The 21203-nt window shown below is 40.1% G+C and overlaps 1 protein-coding gene across 3 annotated transcripts in view; it reads right to left on the minus strand.

Annotated features, from left to right (window-relative positions):
* The window catches only part of nbr1a (NBR1 autophagy cargo receptor a), a 69125-nt gene that overhangs the window by 12880 nt on the left and 35042 nt on the right, over positions 1-21203 (minus strand). Inside the window, exons 10-18 of one of the 3 annotated variants that reach the window (XM_078529722.1) lie at positions 20635-20773; positions 14152-14436; positions 10794-10961; positions 9715-9790; positions 7636-7743; positions 4157-4237; positions 2898-3038; positions 1590-1947; positions 670-776 (exon numbers count right to left, since the gene is read on the minus strand). In XM_078529722.1, the coding sequence (XP_078385848.1) occupies positions 670-776; positions 1590-1947; positions 2898-3038; positions 4157-4237; positions 7636-7743; positions 9715-9790; positions 10794-10961; positions 14152-14436; positions 20635-20773 (1463 nt within the window). Of the gene's footprint in view, positions 1-669; positions 777-1589; positions 1948-2897; positions 3039-4081; positions 4238-7635; positions 7744-9714; positions 9791-10793; positions 10962-14151; positions 14437-20634; positions 20774-21203 lie in introns of all 3 variants that reach the window. The other 2 variants (XM_078529721.1, XM_078529723.1) reach the window with 2 other exon arrangements.

The following is a 21203-nucleotide window of genomic DNA, read 5'->3' on the forward strand; positions in this document are numbered from 1 at the left end:
TTAAAACTGTCAGCGATCTCCCTGAGGCAGCACTTAGCCTCAGGGAGATGTGCGCATGCGCGAAAGAGTGCACTCTCGCTTTTGGGGAATCCCCCCCTCCGCCTGCACAGGGAGTGCACAGCGCTTCCCGATGGACGTCACGCTGGACAGGCCTCAATTGGCCCGCCCACATAAAATGGCGGCGGGGCCCACTTCTCCGGCGGGTTCGGCTCCCCACCCGCCGGAGATTGGGTCGGTCCCGCCCGCCCGGCAGGCAGAAAATTCTGCCCCATGTATACTGCTCCACGAAAATTGTGTCTAACCAGCACTTGTGTGCTAACCTGCAGATGTGTCTGTTTTAGAACCTCCAGGTTCTAATTTGGTAATCAGCGATTAAAACCACAATTGCAAACTAAAACTAGGACATCAAACCCCTTCACCAAAATAACTTCCTTTGTTTTTAAATTGAGATTTCCATGATTCATGCTTTTTCTTACCATCCAAAACAATTACAATAATTATCTTTAAACTTGCAGCACTATCTTAACTCCACTGCAACAGAACAACTATTCTGCAACTGAAAACTGGAATCAAAAGAAGCTAAAAGAACCAGTGGCAAATAACCATGAAGAGAAGCTGGAACAATAAAGTAGCTGAAGGAATATTTTAAACTGTGATATTATTTATTACCAGTGTTTTCTTGATGAACAGGTGATCTAACTGCAGGATTCTCTAAATCAGCCATTTCTGACACATCAGAATGAACGCCGCTTGAATTTAAAGTTGAGCCATCATTCCTTCAATAATAAACCAGGAAAACAAATTAAAATTTTACTGCCCATGTAAGTAACTTTAATTTATTACCATGCCAAATTATAAACTCAGAACAAATACCTTTTTTTCAACATTACCCCATGGATGCGGGGAAAACCAGGCAAGGCTGGGGTTTTAAGATCTAAAGATTTTAGCGACAATGCATTCATTTATTTAAATGAGGCAAGCTCCAATTGACGACTACTTTTTTTTGTCTCTTCTAACCTCTCACATGCATGAAGTCTTGTTTGCGGTACCTTGAGAACATTATTCATGTGAGTTTTCACAGGGAAGATGAAGATTATTTGAAATGGTTGAAAACACAATATAATCTAATATATTTTGTCCCCTATCCACACTGCTGTAAATAGCCGCTGGATAGTGATAAAGGAGCAAGGACATTGGAAACATTTTTGTTTCTAACCCAGGAGCATGAAGAACAATTGAACACTTTAGCTAACTCAGCACTAACTGGATTTATTGAGGGAACTTCCTACTTTGCTGGATTCAGAGACTGGATTGGTTAGTTTTAAGCCAATAGGGAGCCAATGAAAGCTTTTTGAATGGTTGTTGTGAAACACTGACAGTCACTGAAACCATGAGTATCGTGACTTCACTAAATTTCAAAACTTGAGTTTGCAGAAACATCATAAGCACGGACCATCAAACAAGATTATATGCCATGGAGACTGAATATTATCGACTTCGACATTTAATGTAACCATTAATATAATTTACAGAATATTGTTATTTTGAACCAAAAGCTATTAGCCCATTTGCTACAAAGCATTACCTACCTGTGGTGGTGCAAAGGAGCAGACAGCACCTCTGGTTTAAGGGGCTCCATATCCAATGTCTGAGATGTACACAACATATCATTAACGTTTTGCAACTGAGGCCTACTTTCATCAACTGCATTTTCACTCTCAGTGACCTCTGCATCTGATACCACTTCTATCTCATCCTCCATTTCTTCAGGTTGGGAAAAAGCAGAACTGCACACAGATTCTCCTAGTGGACGACTAGTATCAAAGCACTCAGGCAGGACGATAATGTAGTCCTCTGAACAGTCCGAAGACACTTGGCTTTGTATTTCATACTTTTCTTCTTCAAAGTTTACACTGGAATGATCAGCCACATCAGTTTCAAGATTATCTGTAAATCAGAAGCAAACAACAGTTCATTTATTGTCAATCACATCATCCATTTAAACTACACTTAATAATGAAGCTCAAGAGTGACATGTATGAAGTTCAACGTCTTAATACTGATTCGCCACAAAATGCTGGTGATGCATTTAATTTTACTTTACAGTTTTGGTCACCATGCTTGCAAAAGCCAGTTAAAAAGATTAAAAGGATGACATTAAATGCAGCAGAACTCAACTGGTAATGTGTTTTTCAAGAGTTGCCTGGCTATGCAATAGCTCCAAAAGATCTGGAGTACAGGCCTCCACTAAAGTAATCTTGAGTCAACCAGAGATACATATATGACCTCTACATGACTTGTCTCATGGAGTAGTTGAGGAGGCGAGGACTAAGGAAAGCTGGATGAATCTCAAGGTGTTAGTGTGACATTTTCTATTAGTTGCCATATTTTTCTGATATAGAGACTGGGGTTGCTTTAAACAGAAAATAATCTTCCTAGACTTGCCTTGTCCTTTAACAAGTGTAATTTTGTTTAAATTAATTTTTAAAATGTCTTTATTTTTATTCTCAGAAGTTTCCAAAACAAATATGCTTAGCCTCTTACTGCAGTGTACTGTAGTTGAATTAAACTGAATACTTGCAAAACTACTTTTAGAACCACTTCAGGGATCAGGTGGAAAGGGCTGTATGAATAATAATTTTAAAACAAATGAAAAGGGAGTAAAGTATGTGAGAAATTGTGTATTAGGCACCACCAGTAAAGGAAAAACAGAAGATGCTTGATCAACTGTTAATTTTAAATTTGAGATTGATAGATTTCTGTATTAAGAGGTTAAGGGATATGGGGCAAAGGCGTGTATATGGAGTTAGGTGACAGATCAGCCATGACCTTGTTGAATGGTGGCGGAACAAGCTCGAGAGGCTAAATGGCCTACTCCTATCTCTATGTTCAGTTACCTTTCTCTGGCAGCACCTCTTCTGTGCAAGGTTTATCAGACTGTCTTAAAGCAGGAGCTGTGGTCACTATGGTCCTATCAGATTTTCCTTCTTTGATGCCAACGTCAGAGCCACAGGTTTCGTGCAGATCTTGGAAGGTGCCTGTCAAAATGAAAAACAGATGAACAGCCTACCTATGGGGCATATGGATAATTTCTATGTATTTTTGAGGCGCGGGGGGGGTTAATAAGTTATCTAAATGCTTTCATTCCCCTTTCAGTTTGCCTCTCTTACCAGGGCAACAAATAGAATCAGAAAACAATGATGCTATTAGCTCCAATTTTGATTTATTTTTGTTGTTGAAGTGCAATGTATTTATGAAGTTTTTTGAGGACTGATTATGTCATGAGGGTATGATTCTAAAGCTTCCTGCATCTACCCCAAACAAACCCCATTATTGATTGGGTTTTACTTCTCCCTTTTTTGTCAAAAACTCACAAAAAATATTCTAGTAATTTTACAGAACTGAGTAGTATTCATCCTCTATTATTACTGGAAACAACTTTCCTCCATTTTTATATTTTAAATGCTACAATGCATGACTAATTAGATAAATGATTAAGTACAGATTGAGATAATTCAAGACTGTATGGAACAAGAGCTTACTCTGGAAATAAAAACTGTTGCTAATTTAGTGCAACAATTGTAAAAATTATTACAAATGTGCCAAAAAAATGTAGCATAAGCACAACTCCAAAAAGACCTCACTTGAACTTCAGTATAGTTAGACTGCTGAAAAGATTAGTTTAAAAAAACTAATCTTTAATTATTTCAAGATGTTTAAGTTACAGAAAATATTTTATTTTAAAAGCAAATGATTATTAATCAAACAACCCCATTGGAAAACATGAAACACTAGGATGGAGCACTAAGCAAGAGGCAATTTTTACCCTAAGCAAATTTTCCATTTGAGAAATGACGATCCTGGTGTCAAACACGTAACTGTTACTTAGCAGCAAAGGGAACGGCTTACAGTAGCTAAACACATCTGACAGCAGCCTCTTCCATGCAGGATACTTCTAGGAATTCTATGTTCAAATCTCCAAAGTTCACAACTATTCATATTTTCCACACAAAATTCAGAACATTAATATAGCACTCAAGTCAATACTGGTTTGTCTCTTCTGTCCCCTACAAATACTTACTGTCTGGTTTACCCCTGCGGCGTGGCAGCAAATCAGGTGCCTCATCTAAAGCTAGAGAACGGATAACTGTCTCACAGACAAATTGAGTTCCACTGATGTCCTCCTCTCCCTCCTCAAAATGAGGATGATCTGTTGGTTTCCCCACCAGCGTCACGTCTGCAAGGAAAGATAAGATGATCAAAAATACGATATGAATTACCAAATTCCATTTTTAAAATGTAAAACTGGATTGCTATCTTGAAGCATAGTCCTGTAGAAATCGTAGGATTTAATGAGGCAGAATACTCATAAGTACAACTTTCAATTTTTAAAAAAAATTATATACTTCAAAACAACAGTTATTAACTGCAAAGCCTCCTTCATATAACTGTAAATAGTATTTTTCAAACCACTGAAGTGATAATCCAATGTTCACTGATAGCTAAATAGGTAGTACTACTAAACGGGTATTCATGACTGCGATATCATCCATTATTAAATCTATTTTAACCTGTTTTTGGGATGTGGATGGTGCATTTATTGCTTATCGTCAGCTGCTCTGCGGGCAATAAGAATCAATCACAGAGTGTGGAGTAGAGGCACATCTAGAGGTGATGAATTCCTTTTCATGAAGGCCTTCAGTGATTTTTTTTATATAAGTATAACAATTTTCAGCAGCTCTGTGCCATTTTTTTCTGGTGCTAAGCCATAAATGACCAGATGTACTGAATTCAAGTGCACAATATATATGACTTTTTTTTGAGAAAGAATTTTGTTTCAATTCTCAATTCTCTGCTTAGTTCATTTTCTTTGAAGAATGCAGTTAAGAATAAGTTGCCAAAATCACTTTTGATGCACATATTACTACTCCAATATATATATCCTATTACTAGAAAACATACTTTAAAGCACAGCCAGCAAACCAGGAAGTTAAAAGAACTGAAACACTTCATTTGTAATTTAGAATTTCAGATAGTGAAACAAATGATTAATGACTGAAGCTCAAGATAAACATACATAAAAAACATTTTTTTAATGTTGAATTTTTCATAATGGAGATATGTGACATTCCACGTATAAAATTACTTTTTAGGGGCCAATGAGGGTGTTTAGCAGTAATTATAAATTTTGTACACCATTAAAAACCCAGTTACATCTCATTCAATTAGTTGCACCTTTTTCCAGGAGCTCCTTCGGAAGTCCCCAGCATCACAGATGCCAGTCTTCAGCCAATTCAATTCACTCCACGTAATATCAAGAAACAGCTGAAGGCACTGGACACAAAGGCTTTGGGCCCTGACAACATTCTGCAATAGTACTGAAGACTTGTGCTCATGAACTTGCCGTGCCCCTAGCCAAGTTGTTCCAGCACAGCTACACCACTGGCATCTACCTGGCAATGTGGAAAATTGCTCAGGTACGTCCTGTACACAAAAAGCGGGACAAATCCAACCTGGCCAATTACCGCCCCATCAGTCTGCTCCCAATCATCAGTAAAGCGATGGAAGGGGCCAACAACATTGCTATCAAGTGGCATTTGCATAGAAATAACCTGCTCACTGATGCTCAGTTTGGGTTCTGCCAGGATCACTTAGCTCTTAACCTCATTACAGCCTTGGTTCAAACATGGACAAAACAACTGAACTCCAGAGGTGAGGTGAGGGTGACTGCCCTTGACATCAAGGCAGCATTTGACCAAGTGTTGTATCAAGGAGCCCCAGCAAAACTGGAGTCAATGGGAATCAGTGGGGAAACTCTCCACTGGTTGGAGTCATACCTAGCACAAGGGAAGATGGCTGTGGTTGTTGCGGGTCAATCATCTCAGTTCCAGGACATCACTGCAGGAGTTCCTCAGGATAGTGTCCTAGGCCCAACCATCTTCAACTGCTTTATCGATGACCTTCCTTCCATCATAAGGTTAAAAGTGGGGATGTTCGCTGATAATTACACAATGTTCAGCATCATTCGCGACTCCTCAGATACTGAAACAATCCATGTCCAAATGCAGCAAGACCCGGACAACATCCAGGCTTGGACTGACAAGTGGCAAATAACATTTGCGCCACACATGTGCCAGGCAATGACCATCTCCAATAAGAGGGGATCTAACCATTGCCCCTTAACATTCAATTACATTATCATCACTGGATCCCCCACTATCAACATCCTGGGACCTACCATTGACCAGAAACTGAACTGGACTAGCCATATAAATAATGTGGCTACAAGAGCAGGTTAGAGGCTGGGAACCCTGTGACGATGAACTCACTTCCTGACTCCCCAAAGCCTGTCCACCATCTACAAGGCGCAGGTCAGGATTATGATGGAATACTCTTCACTTGCTTGGATGAGTGCAGCTCCAACAACACTCAAGAAGCTTGACACCATCCAGGACAAAGCAGCCTGCTTGACTGGGACCACATTCACAAACATTCACTCCCTCCATCACTGATGCACAGTGTCAACAGTGTACACCATCCACGAGATGCACTGCAGGAACTCACCAAGTCTCCTTAGGCAGCACCTTGCAAACGCACAACCACTATCATTTAGAAGGACAAGGGCAGCAGACACATGGGAACGGCACCATTTACAAGTTCCCTTCAAAGTCACTCACCATCCTGACTTGGAACTATATCGCCATTCCTTCACTGTTGCTGGGTCAAAATCCTGGAACTACCTCCCTAACAGCACTGTGGGTGCACCTACACCACATGGACTGCAGCGGTTCAAAAAGGCAGTTCACCACCATCTGCGCAAGGACATTAAGGGATGGGCAATAAATGCTGGCCAAGCCAGCAATGCCCACATCCCATGGATGAATTTTTAAAAAAATTTTGAAGTGAGACTAACATCTTCAGAGTGGAAGTTCCTGTTAATCCATAGATTACCCATTCATTGAATTTTGGTGTGGGGGAGTGACCTCAAACAGCACCCCGCCTATAGAAGCAGCAGAGAATCACCAACCATATGGAAATCGAGAATTTCTTGTCTCCTGAAGTTACTGCTGGCTTCAATAGGGAAATGAATGTGAATGCTGACACTTTTGTCATCATTACCACCACAAAAATCTGGGCCTAAATCTTAAAAAAATCCCATGTGAATTTTGGTCATTTTTTTTTTAATTCGAACTTCTTTCGGCACTGTAGTTAAAAGATGAAAGAAAAAGCTGGCACATTAGATACCATTTCCAGATGCAACTGGAAGAGAAAAGAACCATATGTCACAAGACAAAGTACAGGAATTCAGGGGAAATAATAGTAATAAAAAATACACAGCTGGAAATTCATAGATGAAGAAGAAAATCAAATAGAACTAGAAATAACTTTGAAGTCTGCCAATTTAATGCAAAAAAAAAATCAGTAAAACTTAGAAATAAGGTACTTAAGACCGTATTCCTTCACCACTAGGTGGAATATAACCACTTGATAGTTCAATAGAGAGAAGGCAGACTCCAGTGCAAGGTGGATTCAGTGCAAAAGGAGGTTATGTCCAGATTACAAAAAGTTTCAAATAACTACAACAATTCAATTTAAGTCCAAGTCCATAGTACTTCATAAAAAACATTTTCTTACCAAACCGTGACTTGAAAATAGCTTCATTTTCTTCTTCAATCTGACCTAGGCCTGGCCTCTCCATTAGTGGGCCATCATGGGGCAAAGGTGACATGCATGGAGTCATGTCTTAGAAATAAAAGCAGAATTTTAAATTTTAAAACTGCAATGTGTAAAAAGAAAAAACATCACAATTTTACAAAAATGTTCAAAACTAACGCAAGATGTGCACATTATAACTTCTTTAAATATTACAATAAGTGATTTGTAAAGTGTAAAAATCCTAGTTACATAATTACATAAAATTTATGGCACAGAAATAGGCCATTCAGTTTAACAGGTCTATGCTGATATTTATAAGCCAATACTTCATCTAACTCCACCAGCATAACCATCTATTCTTTTCTCATGTACAAATCTAACTTTATCTTAAATGCATTTACGCAATTTTCCTCAGTTGCACCAAGTGATAGCAAGTTTCACATTCTAACCACAACCTGGGTAAAAAAGGTTCTCCCAAATTCCTTATTTGATTTATTAGTGACTGTCCAATATCTACAACCCTTAGTTTTGGATTTCCCCACAAGCAAAAACTTTTCTTTTTATCTACCCTATCAAGCCCATTCATAATTTTAAAGACTTCTAGTAGGCCTTCTCTTTTCAAGGGAAAAGGGCACCAAGCCTGTTCAGTATTACTTGACAGTTGCAAAGCGAGTTCTGGTATCCACCTTAGAAATCTTTTTTTTGCACCTTCACCACCAGTGCCTCTATATCCTTTTTGTAATATGGAGATCAGAACGGTTGACAACTAAGTTCAAGTGATGAAGGTTCATACAAGTTGAACAACTTTACTGCTTTTCAATTCTATTCCTCTAGAATAGGTTTAGGCTGCCAGCAGGTAACTGTGGTTAATCTACAGCTGTGTGGCTGTCTTGAATTGTTGCTGTTTATCAATGTCAATTTTGATAATTAGAAAATACCTGAATTAGCAGTCAGAACCATAGCTTATTATCCCGAATTATTTTAATGCTTTAGATAAAACCAGAACAGATGCACGATTGGCTTCATTCAATTTGAATCTTGTTTTTTTTTGAGAAAAGGTCTAAATTTAGTTTAAAAAAACACATTAAAAACAACAGAAACCAGAATTATTATTATTATATGTGCAAACGAGTGAAAAATCCAGTGCTTTACTGCACACAATCCTGCAACATTTTTCTATCAGTCACATTGCTAACAGCCACAATATATATTGTAATAGATGTCTTGCCATAAGTACAGAAGACCTACAAGTGTGAAGATAATCAAGAATGGAATAATAAAACAAGTTAAATATGGTACAGGACCCAAAAAAATCTTCAAAGCTTATTTGACAATTCCTAATATGGTAAAATTGACACGCGTTGACAATTGGTAGGAATGTGGATGAAAATAAAGAAAACAGTTGGCCACTTTGCCAACTGAAATTGTGTTAACGGTTGACAACTTTTCCAAAATTAGTATTTTAATCACTTCTTTCAGATATAACCTGAATTATTCTAATAGAGAAAAGGCCCAACTATTATGTCTTTCATTGTATTTGTATTTCTTCATACCAGACAGCATCTTAGTGAAGTTAAATTCTATAAAGCTAATTTATCTGGAGGGCATTATCTTGCTTGTTCTGCTACACCATGAAGAACGTTTTCAACAGACCACGTTTGTGTGATCTCAGCCGAAAATGCTAAGGGTTTTCTCAACTTGGGTAATGCTTGGCCAGGATCATGCCAGTAGTTACTAGCTTAACAGGAGTCATAGATGGGATGCGTGGGATTTAGATCGAGCTTTTAGTAATGATAGACTGAAAATTAATAACTGACTGGTAACAATATCTAAATCAACACAGCAGTCACACCTTTGTTGTAAGGGAACCGATGTACTGATGGTCTTATACTCTTTACTGGTATTTTTAAATGTATATAAAACTTCATTGTTAAGATTAAAACATGATCAAAATTAACTCAATGACAGATTTTCTATCAAGAGAGCAGCTAAATAACAAGGCTTTGTTGGTGAAAAGGACTAACTCTCTTTAGACAGTGCAATAATTTAAAATCTTACCAACTGGGGTGTTGTTTGGTACGTGTTCCATTTCCTGCACAATATTTATGTCCAACAGTTCAAATGAAAGCAAATCCTGGAACATTAAGGGAACAAAATTACAACGGTTCCATACCACAGTTACCTCACAGCTATCGTGCTCTCAAAATTGGCAAGCCTTAGAATTTAGACACACAGGGCAGAATTTTCTGCCTGTTGGGTGTGTGGGCCCGACCCAATCTCCAGCGGGCGGGAAGCCGATCTCCGCCAGCGAAGCGGGCCGCACCACCATTTTACCTGGGCAGGCCAATTAAGGCCTGCCCAGCGTGGCACCGTCGGGAAGCGCTATGCACTTCCTGTGCAGGCAGGGGGAGGGTGGAGGGGTGGAATTCCCTAAAAGCGAGAGTGCGCTCTTTCGCACATGCACACGAAACGGCACATATCTCCCTGAGGCTAAGTGCAGCCTCAGGGAGATCGCTTCCACTTTGACAAATATTAAAAATAGAAAAAGAATTTCCCAACATGTCCCCACTGTCCCCCCTCATGTGACAATGTCACATGAGATGGGACATGTTCATAATTTACATAATAACTTTATTAAAATTTTTGAAACCCTGCATGAAACCTCATCCTGCCAGTGGATGAGGTTTCATGTTTTTTCTATTTGCCGTCGGGGCTCTTGGCCAACCCACCAACCTTAAGGTTAGACGGGCAGGTCCTTTAATTGTTTAAATGATCCTGTCAATGGCCTCAAGTGGCCATTGACAGGTCGGCGGGCCTGCAGCTGCTTTTGCTGCGCCCCCGGCTTCCTGAAAATTTAAACGGGGCAGGGTGATGTCAGGGGTTCCGCCTGACGTCACCCCGCGTCGGCGAGCGGGCCCCGCCCCCTGCTCACCGTCGGCAAATTTCTGCCCATTATCACATGGATAAAAACAGGTAAATCTGCTGGTTGGGAAGCAGAATCTTCCACTTGCCCTCTGCATCAGTTTGTAATATGCAAGCCATGCTAGTACATTAGTTAATTCTGCAAGAATCAAATCATAAAAATCTGAAATATACATATTCTGTGTAGTCTATGTTTTGTAGCACATGATATATACCTGTGCAGTCAGAAGGTCTACAGATGGCACCATTGTGTAAAAGTCCCTGCTCTGGTCTTTTCGCTGAAGTTTGGGCAATGCTATGGCTGCTGTTTTTGCAGGCTCTGCTTCTTCAAGATCTGGCACAAATGGCTGCGTCTCAGTTTCTACAGTCAAGGAAGCCTCTTTCTAAAAGAAGAAAATTATAACTTTTATGCACCTTGGACAAACTACTATCTGCTCAACATTTATAAAACATTATGAATTGATCAGCTTAAATGTTCTAAATTATTTTTTGTTCAAGAAAGGTTCCTTTAAAAAATAAATTTCATATTTAAACAAATTCAGGATTTGACTCAACATTTTTGGGAGTCAAGTCCAGTCCTTGATCAGGGCGAGTGCAAAATAATTTCCTCAAATCAGTCCTAAGTTTGCATTTTACCAATTTGAATCTGTCCCTTGCTTTTAATGCCCAGATTTAATATGAAGTACCATCCATATTTACCATTTCTGTACCATTTCTTAACTTGCCTAGGGTCTCTTTACAATCACTTTCTTTCAAGGCTGTGAAACACAAGCCATCCTCTGACACTATGGATCAATTTTTTGGTTCTTTACTCAATCATTACCAGGGCTTGAATATCTCCCTCATGTCTCAGTGACAAAATACGGACCCTGTATTCAAGCTGTGTCTTGTCCAACATACTGCACCATTTAAACATTACTTTTCCCACTCATACGTTACCCTTTTGCATCTATAGTCCATTTACTTAGTTGATTGTTGCTCTGCACTTTAACGAGAGAGTCTACTAATATGCCCACATCTCTTCTAACTTTAGTCATAGTTTTTTCATGATCATCCATAGGATATGTAATCATCGTGCATTTTTTTCCCTTATCCACTATACCACAAAAAATAGTTTAGAAAAGGTACAGAAAATGAACTACAAGACTACCCCAAAGGTAAAGTGAGAGAGATTTGGGGAAAGATTAAAGGGGTTTAAAAAAGGGGTAGGAAATCTAGGGAAGTACTTCCTTATTGTGCTGTATCACAAAATTTTAATTTCATCCAAGTTTATTTTTTATAAACGCCAATTTTATCATCTTCATGGAAACTACAAGTAGGATCACCAACATGGAGCTGTTCCATAACAATTAAAAACAAAGGACATTAAGTGAAATTATAATTTTCTTCCATGAAAAGGGTAGCACTTTGCAAGGATATTATCCATACCAAGAAAGTGGGACCAAAGAATATGCAGTCAAATTAGTAAAAAGTAAATTTAAATTTGACAGGGAAAATTTCTTTATTCAGTGATAAATTGAAGGAATAATCAGCCAAGCAAGACTGGTATTATTCAAAATTATAATTAGGTATCATCATGGGACTAATGCACTGATGAGCTTTAACTGGCTGATTTTTTATCTTCATTTCCCTTTGGAGCTACTGAAGACAAGAGAGGAGAAACTCTGCAGCAACAGTGAGTGAACTTTAAACAACACAGGGCTGAGAAAAATATTAAAATGGAGAATCATGGGGTTACCAAGAACAAATGAGTCACTGGAAATGGGGCTTTTAATGTCAGCTTCAGTTAATGGACTAATTTAGGCTGCAGAAATGTAGTTAGTGCTGGTTTTAGCAACAAACTGGTAGACTCCATTTTAGAAAAATAAAATAAAAGCTATCTATGGATAAGGCTCCAATACAGGCCACAAAGGCACTACTTTAATTTCTGGCCTGTATGGAATTACCTCATCATCCCTGATTGCAGAAGGGATTAGGAGATAACAAAGTATACGTTGATTTTGCATGGTGTCAAGTTTGGGCCCACATTTTGGAATTGTCTGCTGACACTCAATGGCTTGGATTTTATGAATGGAGATATCTCTGATGGGGCAGGACTTCTGTCCATTAGTGAGATGTTCCTTGACCTCAGGCAAATTTTTGACCTCAGGTTAATTAGAATGCAGGAGGCAGGCTCTTCCACCTCCACCGGGAAGTTACATCAGACTGGAATGGAGGCTCAATGTTGGACGAAGAAGATGACCACTGATTTGAAAGAAGAAAGTCTTTTGAAGGGTCAAATGTTTACAGCAGCTAATGTGGCTCGTGCATGGCCATGCTCTGGGATCAATGCACATAAGGTCCGCAACATTCAACCCCCATGGTTACTTCCATCAACCTCAATGCTGGACACTAGTTCATTCATGGGCGATTTACTTTGGGTGTACCTGACCATAGGAAATTGAGGTGGGGGAGGGGAATAGAGAGGTAGGGTGTGACATTCAGGGTGGGTCAGATGCCTGCCCTAGGTTCATTGGAAAAAAAAAAGTGCAAAATTTAAGCCCCATGATTTAACTCACAAGAAGAATGGTCACTTAGCCAAGTCACTGGAAGGTGCTGGCATGACCTCAAACCTTCAGGAGAAAGATGAAAATCAGAAAAGGAAAAAAAAGCAATGTCGCCTTCTAAGAAAAAAATTAAAATGTCAGATTATTAGCAAACAACTCCCTTAAGTATTGCACTCATCTCTTTAAAACGTGTAGACATGTATTTATAGTTGATTACTACTGTTTCTGTGGATTCCACTTCTTCTGGATCTGGAACAACTTGCTGCTCAGACCCTGCAGCCAAAGAAGCCTCGCCCGAAAGAAGAAAATTCCAACTATATTAATCTGGAGCAAATTCAACTAATTCATCCTCATTTACAGAAATAACTTTTACAGGTTAATCTGAGCCAGAAAAATCTCACATTCAAATCCAGTTATCGCTGAATTAGTCAATTTCAGCCAAGATGATCGCAGAGGTTCTATTAGCCTCTGTGTGGTGTGGCAATCATCTTTCTCCTTGTCTAAAATTGGACAAGAGATAAACAGAAAAATGGACACCCGGGTAGTCAACGTCTGTAAAACTGAGGACTTTTCAGTAGAATACTTGTCCATGGAGAAGTATCATTGCAGACCTAAACCGCACATTGTCAAGCAGTGAGTCAATGGACTATGAACAGGAGCAGGTAGTATACCCCAGACTCTCGCCTTATTGATATAAGTGCACTCAGGTGTAAAATAGAGTTCAGATATTCCAGTTACAGGAACAATTTACAAAGGTGTCCACCACTTCAACACAGCAACAAGAAAGTCCTGACAAAACTAAGTATTTTACTGTTGTGTTTGTTTGAAAGGTCACAACTAAGTAATGCTTCCTGACAAATGTATGTGCTTTCTTTTTGTATTGTGGTTTTCCAAAAATCTGTAATGTTTTAAATAAACAGGATAGGTATCACTTTCATACAATTTGGTCATCTGAATTCACAAAACACAATTTAACTACTATGAAACAATCAACATTGGCTTCAAATATTTGCTTCATTCAACCTACCTGATTGCCAGGAAACCTAGTCTTGCTAGAGGTAAAGAGGGAATTTTCATTTCCATCAAGAGCTTCATTGAGTAATGGAGAGTCAATAATAATGCTGCACCATACTCTAGGCCCAAATTGTTCTCCTTTATGAGTCAAGCGCCAATGAGAAGCGTAAGTGCCTTCAAAGGTGGGTGCAACAAATTCCACTGACACAATACCAATGTCTCCTGGTTGTAGGAATGGAACAGAAACTTCTTTTTTTGCAGGGAAAGCCAGGATGAGGTTGCCCCACATAAACTGGAGCTGTCAAAACATGAAAATTAATTTCAATATTCTAAAAATTAGAGCAAAATAAGTCTAATTTTATATTAATATAATTTTTTCTCACTCTCCCTTTTCGCAAGCCAACAGACAACTGGGCAAGCTTTTCCTGGTTTTAACTGCTGACAACATTGACCTAGATCAATAAGCATAAAGATACAAATATGGAAGCGAAACATCTGGTTGAGGAAATTTGTTCGCCTTAAGTTTGAGTAACTTCTTTACTATTTCTTCTCGTTTTAAAATTAACTTCCACTAACTGGAGAACAAAGAGGTCTGGTTTAGAACAAAGTCATAGTCCACCTCTGTAGGGCAGATATAATAATTCTCATAATGATATTGGAATTTATTGTAAAGCACAGTAATAGTGGGGTCTGTGTCCGTGGGTCTGCGTGTGCGTGCCTGTGTGTGTCTGTCTTAATTGATGTAAAAGCAGCTGGTCTGAAGGTTTTAATACTATTGAATTCAAGGCACGCATCTCAAAATTTATATAAATTGCCAAACAGTTGTGGCGGTTGTTTTAAATTTCCCTTCGGGATTTGAGCAGCTCAGCATTTACCATTGGCTGTGCCATAACAACCTCCTTCATTTCTTAATGATCATACGTCTATCATGATCATAATGTCACTTTGGAAAGCTTTCTTATAATCATTTTTTCAAATAATTGTCCCCCATACTCTAAATTTGTATTTTGTAGCTTTCTTATATGGATACTTTGCATTTATCCTGGCTTTCGCTTTTCAATCTGTCCTGCAAGTGCTGTATGTTTTATTGTTAAGTTTCAAAACAGATCTCATCTTTCAATTTATTTCTACAAACCCTACCTTCAATTCAATCCTTTGCCTCTATACACAAATAGAATGCACTTGATTTATACTCTTTTGATCTTCTGAGGGGTATTTTCCCTTCTGGATCTATGGCTACCAAATTCTCCTGCTCTCCAAGCTGTGTAAGGTTCTTTTAACTCATTAAAATTTACTTTACCAGTCAAGTACCCTTGTCCTCAACTTTTCTTTTACTGAACCCAGTTATATTGTGATCACCTTTATATCATCTACTCGCTTCTCTTTATTAGCAAAAACCAGGATAAATAATGCTTTCTCTCCTGTTGATTGAAAACAAACAGTCCTGAACACACTACAAACCACAACATCCCCAACTCAGCACAAACATCTTCCTCTCCCAGTCTATTTTTAATTAGCTGCTAGCTCCCACAGCTTAGGCTATTGTCCATTTACTTTGTTCAGCAGTCTTCAATTTAATTCTAACAATGTGACTACAGTCCTGCTATTCCCTAGCTATATCAAAAAGACTGTTTAGATCCTGTCTCTTTTTAAATCCTCATATTTGAGTAATAAGACCTGTGAAAATTGAATAACACAAAAACACAAACATACAAATCACATTTTAAACTAAAAAGAACTAATTTAAAGTTCTAGCTTGGTCAGAGCAGAGGAAGAAAGAAACATAGCAAAACATTCCATCTCTCCAGGATCTGAATGACTTCAAAAGTAACTCAGCATCATGACACAACACTTTGGGAACACCGACATTGGGAAAGGTTGTGTTTGGACAGTTCTGTACTTTCCAGCAGCTGGAAGAGTGTCCTGCAGTCAGCATCATGGTGAAGCAGTCTGGGAAGGGTGTCTTGCAGTCAGTTCTTGTTGAAAATAACAAGAGTGGCATCACAAGACAGTGCAAGAGAGCGGCGGAGAGATCAGAACCAGTGCGAGTGTGGGGAAGCTTCAAAAAGTGACATCAGCACAAAAGGTGAGAGCTGATTGTTGAGTAGCGGGCAAGTGTTTTTCTCCAGTTTAAAATAGATTAAGCTAAGAAAAGGTAAGGGTTCTAGTCTTTATTTAAAGCACGTAAATAGTTTAGCGTCTTTTTTTAAACTGTATTTAAAGTAATGGTTTTTTTTCAACTAGAAGCATGGCAGGGCAGCTCAGTCCTGTGTTACGTACCGCCTGCAACATTTGGGAAATCCTAGACGCTTCTTGCGCTCTGACTGACCACGTATGCAGGAAGTGCCACCAGCTGCAGCTACTTGAACTCCAAGTTTCAGAGCTTGAGCAGCAGCTGGAGGCACTGAGGTGCATCCATGAGGCTGAGAGTTTTGTGGATAGCACGTTTTTAGACATGGTCACCCCACAGCTTATGAGAATGCAGACAGAGAAGGAATGGATGACCGTCAGTCAGAAGAAAGGTGTCAGGCAGGTAGTCAGGAAATCTCTAGGGTGCATCTTGTTTGAGAACCATTTTGTGTGTGGAAAAACAGTGAGAGTGACGGTTCCTCCGGGGAGTGCAGCCACGCTCATGAACTGAGTGGCTCAGCTGCAAGGGGGTGGGGAGGAAGAGCAATAGTGGTAGGAGACTCGATAGTAAGGGGAACGGGCAGGCGTTTCTGCGGCCGTAGACGTGACTTCAGGATGATATGTTGCCTCCCTGGTGCCAGGGTCAAGAATGTCACTGAACGGCTGCAGGGCATTCTAAAGGGGGAGGGCAAACAGACAGAGATTGTGGTACATATTGGTACCAGTGATATAGGTAGAAAGAGAAATGAGGTCCTGCAAGCCGAATTTAGGGAGCTAGGAAACAGATTAAAAAACAGGACCTCAAAAGGTAGTAATCTCTGGATTACTTTTGGTACTACGCGCTAGTGAGTACAGAAATTGGAGGTTAGTCCAGATGAATGCGTGGCTGGAGAGATGGTGCAGGAGGGAGGGCTTTAGATTTCTGGGGGCGGTGGGACCTGTACAAGGCGGATGGGTTGTACCTGAACGGGAATGGGACCTATATCCTTGCGGGGAAGTTTGCTAATGCTGTTGGGTGGAGTTTAAACTAACTTGGCAGGGAGATGGGATCCTGAGAGGAGGTTCAGCAGGGGGAGATGCACAGCCAAAATTAGAAGAGAGAACAAGTGAGTCTGGAAGGCATAGAAATTATAGGCCAGTTAAGGCACAAAGTAGTTTGGCAAGGTTGGATGGTATTTATTTTAATGCAAAGAATCTGACGAATAAGGCAGATGAGTTGAGGACACAAATTAACATATGGAAGTAAATTGTCATTGCTGTCACAAAAACATGGTTGAGAGAGGGGCAGGATTGGCAGCTCAATAGTCCAGGGTATAGTGTCTTCAGGCTAGACAAGGAAGGAGGTAAAAGAGGAAGGGGTATTGCAATATTGATCAAGGAATCAATTACAGCAATAAGGAGGGATGACATCTTAGAAGGCTCCTCAAATGAAGCCATATGGGTGGAACTGAAAAACTAAAAAGGAGCAATCACATTGCTGGGAATGTATTCTAAGCCCTCAAACAGTCAAAGAGAAATAGAAGAGCAAATATGTAGGCAAATTTTAGAGAATTGTAAAATAGGGTAGTAATAGTGGGAGATTTCAACTTCCCCAATATTAACTGGGTTAGTCATAGTGATAGGTTTAGAGGGAGCGTAATTCTTAAAATGCTTCCAGGAGAGCTTTTTAAGCCAGTATGTAGAAGGTCCTACAAGGGCAGGGGCGACCCTGGACTTAATTTTAGGGAATGAAGCCAGGCAAGTGGTAGAGGCATCAGTGGGGGAGCATTTTGCAGATAGGGATAATAACTCTGTTAGATTCAAGATTGTTATGGAAAGGGACAAGGATAGGCCAGAAATCAGAGTTCTAAATTGGGGGAAGGCCGATTTTAATAAGATCAGATATGATTTGGCCAGAGTGGACTGGGAGCAGCTACTTTTAGGTAAATCTGTGTCAGAGCAGTGGGACTCATTCAAGAAGGAAATAGGGAGAGTACAGGGCCAACATATTCCAGTAAAGACAAAGGGTGGGACCAACAAATCCAGGGAACACTGAATGTCGAGGGGTATACAGGATTGGATAAAGAGAAAAAGGGAGGCTTATGGCAGATACTGAAGACTCAAAACAGCGGAATCCCTAGAGGCGTATAGAATGTGCAGTGGAGGGGGGGGTGGGGGGGACTTAAAAAGGAAATTAGGAGAGCAAAAAGGGGGCATGAAAAACATTGGCAGGTAAAATAAAGGAAAATTCAAAGTTATTTTACAAGTACATTAAGAGTAAGAGGATAACTAAGGAAAGAGTAGGGCCCATTAAGGACCATAGTGGTAATTTGTGTGTGGAGCCGGAAGACGTAGGTAGGGTTCTAAATGAATACTTTGTGTTGGTGTTCACAAGTGAGAGGGACGACTTGGGTATGGAAATCAGGCAGAAGGACTGTGATATAATTAAAGAAGTTAGCATAGAAAGGGAGGAGGTTCTAAGTGGTCTGGCAGGCTTAAAAGTAAATAAATCTCCAGGCCCGGATGAAATGTATCCCAGGATGTTGAGTGAGGCAAGGGAGGTGATAGCTGGGGCACTGGCAATAATTTTCAGTACCTCTCTGGCCACAAGAGAGGTGCCAGAGGACTGGAGGACAGCCAATGTGGTACAGTTATCCAAGAAGAGAAGAAGGGATAAACCAGGGAACTACAGGCTAGTCAGTCTAACCTCAGTGGTGGGGAAACTATTGGAAGCAATTCTGAGGGACAGAATTAATCTACACTTGGAGAGGCAGGTATTCATCAAGGACAATCAGCATGGTTTTGTTAAAAGGTCATTTCTGACCAACTTGATTGAATATTTCGAAGAGGTGACCAGGTGTGTAGGTGAGGGCAATGCATTTGACGTAGTCTACTTGGACTTCAGCAAGGCTTTTGATAAGGTCCCGCATGGGCAACTGATAACGAAGGTAAGAGCCCATGGGATCCAAGGCAATTTGGCAAACTGGATCCAGAATTGGCTGAGTGGCAGGCAGCAGAGGGTGATGGTCAAGGGTGATTTTGTGACTGGATGCCTGTGTCCAGTGGGGTTCCATGGGGATCCGTGTTGGGTCCCTTGTTGTTTGTGGTATATATAGATGATTTAGACTTGAATGTAGGAGGGCTGATCAGTAAGTTCGCTGATGACACGAAAATTGGTGGGGTGGTAAATCGTGAGGAGGATAGCTTTAGATTACAGGAGGATATAGATGGGCTGGTCAGATGGACTGATCAGTGGCAAATGGAATTTAATCCGGATAAGTGTGAGGTGATGCACTTTGGCGAGGCAAACAAGGCATGGGAATACATGATGAATGGTAGGACCCTGGGAAGTGCCAAGGATCAGAGGGATCTTGGTGTGCATGTCCACCGGTCCTTTAAGTTAGCGGGACAGGTAGATGAGGTAGTTAAGAAGGCATATGGGATACTAGCCTTTATTAGCCAAGGCATAGAATATAAGAGCAGGGAGGTTATGCTGGAACTGTATAAAACACTGGTTAGGCCACAGCTAGAGTATTGCATGCAGTTCTGGAATTTGCATTATAGGAAGGATGTGATTGCACTAGAGAGAGTGCAGAGGAGACTTACCAGGATGTTGCCTGGGCTGGAGAGTTTTAGTCATGAGGAGAGATTGGATAGACTGGGGTTATTTTCCCTGGAGTGGAGGAGATTGAGGGGGGGACATGAATGAGGCAAATAAAATTATGAGATGCATAGATAAGGTAGACAGAAAGGAATTTTTCCCCTTGGTGGAGGGATCAATAACCAGGGGGCATAGATTTAAGGTAAGGGCAGGAGGTTTAGAGGGGATCTGAGGAAGAATTTTTTCACCCAGAGGGTGGCGGGAATCTGGAACTCACTGTCTGAAAGGGTGGTAGAGGCAGAAACCCTCATAACATTTATCAAGTGTTTGGATGTGCACTTGCGATGCCATCGCATACAAGGCTATGGGCCTGGTGCTGGAAAATGGGATTAGGATAATTAGGTACTTGTTTGACCGGCAGACTCGATGGGCCGAATGGCCTTTTTCTGTTCTGTGGACCTCTATGACTATGGTTCAACTGAGAGCTGATAATGCATAACTGAGAAGAAAACAGCAACAACAAAAAAAGTATGATGAAAAAAGCAGAACAGATGAAAACTATATACAATGGTCCTGTACACTTGTGAAAGAACATTTAGAACTCATTGATATGACAGGCCATTAAATATTGTCAACTGTCATATATGAGACTGTGAGGTTATCCATTTACAGTCTCGAAACAAAAAGTTTGATGACAACACTTTCACTGCCATTTTATCAGTTAACTATTAATGCAGACACTGAAACGTTTACTAAGTGATAACATAAAAAAAGACAGCTATTTACTTTTGTGGCAGATGTCCAATTAGCATTGCCCGTGTTCTTCATTCTCCAGTGTTTGATAAATTTGATTCCTGGTTGAAGATGAGTACCATCAGGGAAGTTCTCGTCCACAAATTCAGCTCCCAAAATTGAAATAACAGGCCTGCAAAAATGAAAACAAAAAACTACTAGCAACTATCAAAACAAAAAACGCAAATAAAGTAAAGGAGCATAGAGCAAGAATATTTCATGTTGATACACACTTGTTCTTGGGCTTAACTGTTAAGTCCTTGAAAGGGTGCAGAGGAGATTTACCAGAGTGGTTCCAGGGATGAGAGAATTTAGTTCCAAGGTGAGGTTGGAGAAGCTGGAGCTACTTTCCCTAAAGCATTGAGGGGAGATCGGTTAAAAATGGTATGATTACGACAAGTTTACATAAAGGTGGACAAAAAAAGATACCATCAGCTAATGCGAATTGATAAGGCCTAGACCTAGCAGCACGGGTCTGAAATTGTCTGAGTGACAGGAAACAGAGTAGTGGTCAGCGGTTGCTTTTTTGACTGGAAAAGCTTATCGTGGACTTCCCCAGGGAT

This window comes from Cetorhinus maximus, chromosome 25, assembly GCF_964194155.1.
Source record: "Cetorhinus maximus chromosome 25, sCetMax3.hap1.1, whole genome shotgun sequence".
Taxonomy (NCBI): Eukaryota; Metazoa; Chordata; class Chondrichthyes; order Lamniformes; family Cetorhinidae; genus Cetorhinus; species Cetorhinus maximus.